General features: G+C 39.0%; 1 protein-coding gene across 1 annotated transcript; it reads left to right on the top strand.

Moving 5' to 3' along the window:
* Positions 1 to 222: 222 nt before the first annotated feature.
* LOC148298212 (dihydrolipoyl dehydrogenase-like) lies at positions 223 to 7,381 on the top strand (the record flags this gene model as incomplete). Its single annotated transcript, XM_088277040.1, has 5 exons — positions 223 to 289; positions 4,162 to 4,297; positions 6,260 to 6,463; positions 6,637 to 7,055; positions 7,277 to 7,381. Coding segments are annotated over exons 1-5 (931 nt in total), but the record flags the coding sequence as incomplete, so codon positions are not given.
* Between the last annotated feature and the right edge of the window lie 890 nt (positions 7,382 to 8,271).

The raw sequence follows: 8,271 nt of genomic DNA, 5'->3' as shown, positions 1-8,271 counted from the left end.
AACTTTAAATTAAAGAGAGAGGAGTTTAGTGTCAACATCAGAAAAACCGAAAGGTAGTCGAAATTTACGAAAAGAAGGGGGCTTTGTAGTGAAAACAAATAGCAGAATCATTAATCCCTACCCAACTGCACGCATTTCGAAGAGTCGATGGATTCAGAGATAGTTGATCACAGATTCTCATCATAAATCAAAGAGTTCCGGAATATAAAGTACTCGCTGAACATGCTGCCCGAGCTCAAAAGAGCGATGCAGGACGAGGACATTGTGAAGAAACATTACGGGATCATTGGTGTGAGAAAAGTTATGTCATATGAAAATTCACCCCCTATTGATGAAATTTGCTAAATTGGGCTCATTCCCTTGCTGTTATAATTCGTGAAACAATCAGAGTATCCTCAAATTCAGTTGGAGGCAACTTGGACTCTGTCAAACGTAGCAACTGGCACAAGCTAACACTGCTAAATTCTGGTGCAGAATGGAATAATCCCTATTTTCATTTCCCTTTTGCAATCTAACTACTTTGGGATTACTGAGCAAGCGATATGGGGCATTGGAAATATCGCCTGTGGAAGCAGCGAACATCGACAAATGATTCTCGAAATGAACGGCCTGAATCATTTGCTTTATAGCATAAATCGCGCGAACTCCTCATACATCATCGAGCATGGAGCATGGTCGATATCAAATTTGTGCAGGGGAAAAATCATTCCAGAATTTTAGATAATAAAGGATGGGATTTATGCCCTGGCGATTATTGTTGCTCAGGACCGAATCAGAGATCTGTCAATCCTTTCAGATTGCTGCTGGGCAATATCATACAGCATAAAGATAGAGCCTGAACGACTCCAAATGCTCGTCGATTCCCAATTTCCGAGCAGAGTTATTCCTCTCCTGAAAGAATCCCATCTTCCCATTTTGATACCTGTGCTCAGGATTATTGGCAGGCTGGTCATGGGTTCTTAAGAGCAGTCTGATTCCCTGATGAATCAGCCTGAAATGCTCGCAGTACTGAATGAAAAGTTAGCCTACCCCAAACACATCGTTCGAGCTTAAGTCTGTTGGGTGTTGTCGAACATTGCGGCAGGGCCCATGAAATACACAGAAATACTCATTAAAGATACGGAGCTTATGTAAACATTACTGCGGATGTTTGAAGAAGACTTGGCTGAAGTAAAGACGTAGATTGTTCACTTGTTCGCTAACCTGACCATCGATGGCAACCCTCTCCAAATCTTAGATTTTTACAGGTCGCATAAGATTATTCCGCACTTATTCAGCCACCTTCAAAGTCCCGATATCAAAGCCGTCAAAGCCATCATTGATGACCTTTACCCGATTCTAGCATTTGGGGAGTGCTTTAAAAATGAGCATAATAAATAAAACCCGATAGTCTCATAAATATTCGAATGCTCAGGCAATTAAGTCTTGGAAGAGCTTCAGAAACATGAAGATAAAGGTATATTTGTGGCAGTTTAAAATCTTCTGCTCGCATTTTTCGATTTGAAGGAAGTAAACTCAATGTAATAATCATGATCCATAAGTAATGCCATTATCAAATATATTCTACTATTTACTCTCCTTCTCTAATATGACAAAGGACTGTATTGATGGGAGCTTTAATATTTCTCATGGTTCCTGCAATTATTCCAATTATTCCAATATTTTGGGCTTGATTCAAATATATATATATAGATTATTATAGATTATTATAGATGATCATGACGGCTTCTGTTTGACAGTATGGCCGCTTTTATTATGATCTGAAATCATATCGTTTGCACTCTATTTCTTTTGTTAAATTTTCTGCCAAGCTTTGGAGCATTCACTTATTTTATTTCTGACACGATTTTAATGATTGCCTTTATGCTAGATTTGACAGATTTCCTTGCTTATTGTTTTTGGTATTTTTGCAACAAATACGGAATGAAAATGCTTTTTACATTGTACATTTATTATTGTAAGTTTGGCGTATCATTTAGAGCATTATAATTATCCCCCTCGACAGAAATTTGATAAATGGAGGTGTATGCGAATGTCGCCAAGTAAATACTTGCAACGAATAGCATCATAGCCTATAATAAGCTATCTGCTTCAGTCTCCAATTCTTAGGAATTTTCGGCTATCGCCCGGTAGTTTGACAACTCGCAAGAGCTTATATTTGTGGTCTCCTCCATTGTCATAAAAAAGAATTCAACCAACTAATTCTTATCTAAATAAAGTAAGGGTTCTTCAGTTAAAAGCAACCCCATGGAAGCAAGCAAGAATATCCTAATTCAGTTCATCAGCACATTTTGGTCACTCCTTAGAGGCTCCAAACTCAAGTTAGCATAGTATGTCTACCGAAGCTTATTAGATGCTATTGGCATCTGTATAAAAAGTCTCAGCGAAATCCCCTTTGGGAATAATGAAACATAGTTGGCTTTGCAATAAGTCTGCCCCACATTCAATCCCTCATCGAATCCTTGCAATTTCGTCAGTAACTATAAGCCAGCTGAATTGAGCTAGTGCTCGTAAGCCAGCTTGCTTCATGAGAACAACGATGCTTCTGTGCGTATACTGACATCTTTGCTGGAATATAAAATCAATGTGTCCTACTATTCCAGTTACTATTAGTTTCGAAGGCACATCTACTAGTTTCGTGGCAAACATCTCGCATTCATCTTAAGTTTCGCAACCGAACGTATTAGAATAGTGTTCGAAACTTTTAATCGAAGCCAGAGTCGGAGATTCCTCTGGGAAACACTGCATCACATTGTTAACCTCCTCGAAAAAGTTGTGATGTACCCATACACGTTGAGGGCCCATGAAACTGACTTGGAAGACTAGGTTCATGACAATATCTCTGGGCTCCTTGCATAGATATACTTTCCAGCATACTTTCGCAGTTTTCTTTGTAGTTCAGTGCTATCCGATCTCTCAGGGTATTTAATCAGCTTAACGAAAGAGGCAGTATCGCTGAATGAGGTCAGTGAAGAGATGAATCTTCTCATCCGAATAATTGGCCGATGCATTACGACAAATGACTACATATTCTAAGGGGAGGAAGATAAGCTGAACTTCCGAAGAGTCAGTATCGAAATATTCAGTAGCATTTTAATAGAAGAGATGTTTTTCAATCAATATTACTTCATGTGTCTAACCAAAATAATGACCAAAATTATAGGAATGTTTACCAGCACTGACTATGGATCTGAAAAAAGGGCCTTCTATGACACTTTGTTCTGGTTTTTAAACGCGCAATGGCTTCAGTGCGTCCAAGGATCGAAGACGGTCAGAATAATTAAATAAGACTCATCTTTGATGTCTTGAAGGCAATGCTCCTCCATAATTCCAAGGAAACTGACTTGAAGAGCCATGTATAAACGACAGCTCAGTAAATATTGCATATGCTTTTTGAAAGAATGTCAAATGACGAGTAAAATGATAAAATACTGAAATAGTTTGGAGAAAGCAACAGTTTAGAAGTGTAATGCTTTACATAAATTTTACAAAAAGTGCCTTGCATATTTTAGTTGCATTTATGTTCAAATCTACACTACATAATGTAAGTAAATTTCTCAGGATTAAAAAAATCATCCTTAACATTTTGGTTGCATCTTTCTGCTCTTCTGTTACCCCAGCACCATACTTCTCAGGAGTAAGCATAGATGGTCCTTAAGTTCTTTCATATTGCGATTTCGATTTGCACAATTGCCTCTCTCAACTTCCTCACAGCCCTCATGTCGGAAATTCTATCGAAGGTAAAGGATGGGATATCTCAAACATGCTTATGGAAATTCATGGAAAAGGAGTTAACGATGAGCTTCGAGAGCTTTCTCACTGAGATAATAAACTACACTGCCAATTTATTCTATATCCCCAATTTTATTTTAATAGAGAATGGCCTCGAGCTCTTCAAAACCCTCTTCAAAGGTCTCTGCAAAATGAAACATAAATCCTTCGACAAGTATTTCCTGATGGTGGAACAGATTTCCAGAGGCATAGATAGCACAATGCTTGTTCATCATGAGTATGCGAAACTACGCATCGCTTTTTATAGTGTCATATCAATGATATGGATCTCATAAAAACAGCTCGGCTTTGTATATCAGATTGTGGCCAATATTCTAGGGATGCTCTAGAAAAGCAATGATCTTATGCATTTCATGAGATATCTAACAGATATAACTGGAATTCTGGAGCCTGTCGAGTCGACAGAAGTCTTCACTGTGATTGCTGAGCTAATTCTGAGTCATCTCGAATACCTGCTGCCCCGCTTTATGGGCTCTCCTGAACAAATCAGACTTGCTTTCGGAGAGTAATCCTTTTTGGAGGCCTTTTTGCGAGTCTTCTAGCAATTAGTTAATGATAAGTCATATAGACTCAGTTCCGAAACCCATTCTGATTTAGGAATTCGCATTGAGTAAATGTTCAGACCATTTTTACTCGAAGCAATAAACTTCGAATGCCCGAAAAAGATCGTTGGCATATATCAACAATTCTTGAAGCTCAACCCTTTAGGCTAACTGCTTCCCTTTCGCAAATAGTTCCAAGAAAAGAATCCCTTTATTTATAAATCCTTATTGCGAGATTATTTCGATAACATCCATAGATTCAGAAGTGTCGAATAATTTTACTTGATGTACGGGCTCATTGAAGATGATGTGAAAATGATGAGCTAGTGGTGGGAATAAATCATAATAAGAAACTTTAAGCCTGAAATAAATGTATATATTGTCGCAAATGCCAAAATATGGAACACACTTCGACAGAAATAAGATCTGGGGAAGATGCTGTATCGAGTTGCCAAGTACGATGCACAATATTGGTAGATTGGATAAGAATTCACGAATTAGTCTGAGTATGCGAGGTGGTTCGTCAGAAGCTTTTAATGAGATGAGGATTTTCATTATTGTCACTTATTTATCATATGACTCACATTTATTGTGGCTTCGTATTGTGAGGCAGTATTGCCCAGGCAGTTGTATAACTAGAGTTGAAAATATAAAAGAATAGGGCCAGAAATCAATAGTTGTGTTTTTTTATTTAAGTGTTGATTCTGAAGTAATCAATTTGAACCCTAAAAAAATGTATTGAAAATGATGAAGCAATGAACAATCAATTTTTCTCTCATGAAATATTTTTCGAGCCTTAGAGCTCACTCAATGCTGGCGAGGAGGCTTGTTTCCTCGATATTTCCGACATGCTAAAGGAATCTTTCAATGGGCCTTCAAAAGCAGGCTTCGCGATGGAGGAGTCGCAACATTTCGAAGAACTCCACGACTATCCTCCTAGATACTAAACTTCAATTGAGGCAAGCTCGATCATCAGCAAACCCAAATTGCAGAAGAATGCATACAGGAGCTCCCTATATAAAAATGTGTGTTTCAACCTCTGCCAGAAGACGATTAAAGTGATCCAAAAAGGTACCTACGCTCAGGAATTGACGCAGATCTGCCAAAGGTTTAGCATTCCTCTTGACACTTTCAAGTCCTACATCAACAACCACAAAAGAGATTTTACTGGTCCAAAAGCACTCTCTTTGTGTGCAAACTCAACGGAACCTGGAGATAAAGTCTTCACAGCTTTCATGAAATGGTTTCTAACCGAAAAATACCTCCGAATAGCCTCAACGAAGGAGAAATGAAAGATGTGAAGGCTTATATTTAGTATAAAAACTTGGTGATACTGCCACTGCTTGCCTGATTTATATTGCTCAATTTACAATTAATACTCTGTATTAATTTCATATTCTTTAGGGAGTGGCCACTTTCACTCACAAGCATCCACATGGAGAAGAAAAGGCAAATAAAGCTTGTTATAACACATGGAAAATGCATGGACAATAATATTTAAATAAATTGCATTAATTAAATCAATATATTTTAATTCTTATTAATTAGTGAATCATATTAGTTAGTGCATCATATTAATTAGTTAACTTCATCTTTCTCAAATCAGCTATCTTACTTCTTTATTTGAACAGTTAATTATTGATAATTGTGGCCATATGCACTAGGTGATGCCTAACTTTTAGCATCGATCTTATTCGATGCCCTCCTGGCAACCATTGCGATAGTTCCCTCATATTGATTTACTAGCAGGTTGGGTCTGCAATGGGACCTAAATTGGGTGACATAATTTAATTGAGCAGTCTATTGCATTGATATTTATCAAATAAGGCGAAGATATATCAGTCATTATTTTAGAGAAATGATTAGATTTTTCACGCCATTTAATCGGTTTTCTACCAAGGCCTATGATGTTGCCATCATTGGAGGAGGACCCGGAGGTACATATCGCATAATCAAGGATATGCTGCTGCCATCAAGGCTGCACAGCTCGGACTCAACACTGTTTGCATTGAAAAACGAGGTGCGCTCGGAGGAACCTGCTTGAATGTAGGCTGCATCCCTTCCAAGGCTCTTTTAAACATGTCTCATAAGTATCACGAAGCCAGCCACGATTTCAAGGCCATGGGGATTTAAATCAACCAAATTAATCTTAATTGGGGTCAAATCCAAACAAGTAAAACTGGAATCGTGACCTCTCTCACTAAAGGAATCGAAGGGTTATTCAAAAAGAATAAGGTCGCCTATATGAAAGGCTAAGGGCAGTTCATTGATGCAACTACTATGTTAAAAATAATCTATTTAGACAGGTGAACGGACTCGATGGCACCAAGGAAACCATTAATGCAAAAAAGATCGTTATTGCAACAGGGAGCGAACCATCTCCATTCCCTGGCCTAGCATTCGACGAAAAGATTATCATTAGCTCGACGGGAGGCCTTTCCCTGGAAAAAATCCCAAAGGAAATGATAGTAATTGGAGGAGGTGTGATCGGGTTGGAACTGGGTTCAGTTTATCAGAGGTATGGAACTAAAGTCACAGTTATTGAATTCTTGGATGAGATTTGCCCCTCATTGGATAAGGAAGTCGCCAGGAATTTCAGGAAGATTCTAGAAAAGCAGGGAATCAAGATCCTCACTTCTCACAAGGTTGTTTCCGGCAAGAACCACGGCACCCATGGAGAAGTCACCATTGAGCCAGTTAAAGGAGGGAAAAGCAAGTCCTGACAGCCGATCACATTCTAGTCTCTACCGGGAGGAGGCCCTTCACAGCAAACTTGCACGCAGAGAAAGCAGGAGTCAAGATTGATGACAAAGGAAGAGTCATTGTTGACGATCATTTGAAGACAAATGTTGACAATATTTATGGTATAGGAGACGTCGTCAGAGGTCCCATGCTTGCTCACAAGGGCGAAGAATAGGGCATTTTTGTGGCCGAACACTTAGCCGGAAAACCCTCACACATTAACTATGGTGCCATTCCATCAGTCATTTATACATACCCAGAAGTAGCTGCTGTTGGGCTGACCGAAGAAGAACTGAAAAGTCAAGGTACTTATGTATTTTATCTAGGAATCGAATATTCGAAAGGAGTCTTCCCATTTTTAGCAAATTCCCGGGCCAAAGCAATAACCCATACTGATGGCATGGTCAAGATTTTAAGTGACAAAAAGACAGGCAAGCTTTTGGGAGCTCATATTATTGGCCCAGGAGCCGGATAAATGATTGCCTAAGCAGTTATTGGCATAGAATATGGGGCGAGCTCCGAAGATCTGGGCAGGACATGCCACGCTCACCCAACTCTGTCGGAAGCATTTAAGTAAGCATGCATGGCTTCTTATGATAAACCAATCCATTTCTGATTGAATTTGCATCTAATCTATTCAATTATATTTAAAAATACAGATGCATGGGATTAATGATCATTCGCCTTATTGTGGCCTATGCGTTTTTGTGCCCATTCCCTCCCTGACCCTAAGCTCTGAGTCCATCTGCCCTCGGCTTTCTGGGGTGTTCATGTAGCCAATATTGAAACGAGTTTGATTACCTACTTTGCTTGACGCCCATACTTTTTCGTTGGATTTACTGGTCTTTCCAGACTAAAATAATGGATGGGTTACATTAAAATTCCCACTGTTTCTAAAACCCTGATCAATGGTTTGAGTGGCCGGCTCATAAGACGCGAGGAGTGAATTCCTTTGGTCTTTGCTTTGAACCCGAATCTTTGGCAAGTGCCGATACCTTTCTACTGTCTTCGAAAGATCTTTATAAATATCTCTTTTGGCTTCCGATAGATCTTTTTCTAACCTCCCTCCTTTCAGGTCAGCGATTGATCTTTTTTGTTCCTCGATCTGCTGGGTCGCACTATTGACAACTTTGGTGAGGTTTGCTACTAACTGCTCGTTGTTGGATAAGTTGTCTTTTGAGAATTTTAAAGCTTT

Source organism: Brachycentrus maculatus, unplaced genomic scaffold (assembly GCF_059751285.1).
Source record: "Brachycentrus maculatus isolate JH-2025_06_01 unplaced genomic scaffold, ASM5975128v1 h1tg002363l, whole genome shotgun sequence".
NCBI lineage: Eukaryota > Metazoa > Arthropoda > Insecta > Trichoptera > Brachycentridae > Brachycentrus > Brachycentrus maculatus.
The sequence above is the reverse complement of the archived record's forward strand: the minus strand, read 5'-3'. Positions and strand labels throughout refer to the sequence as shown.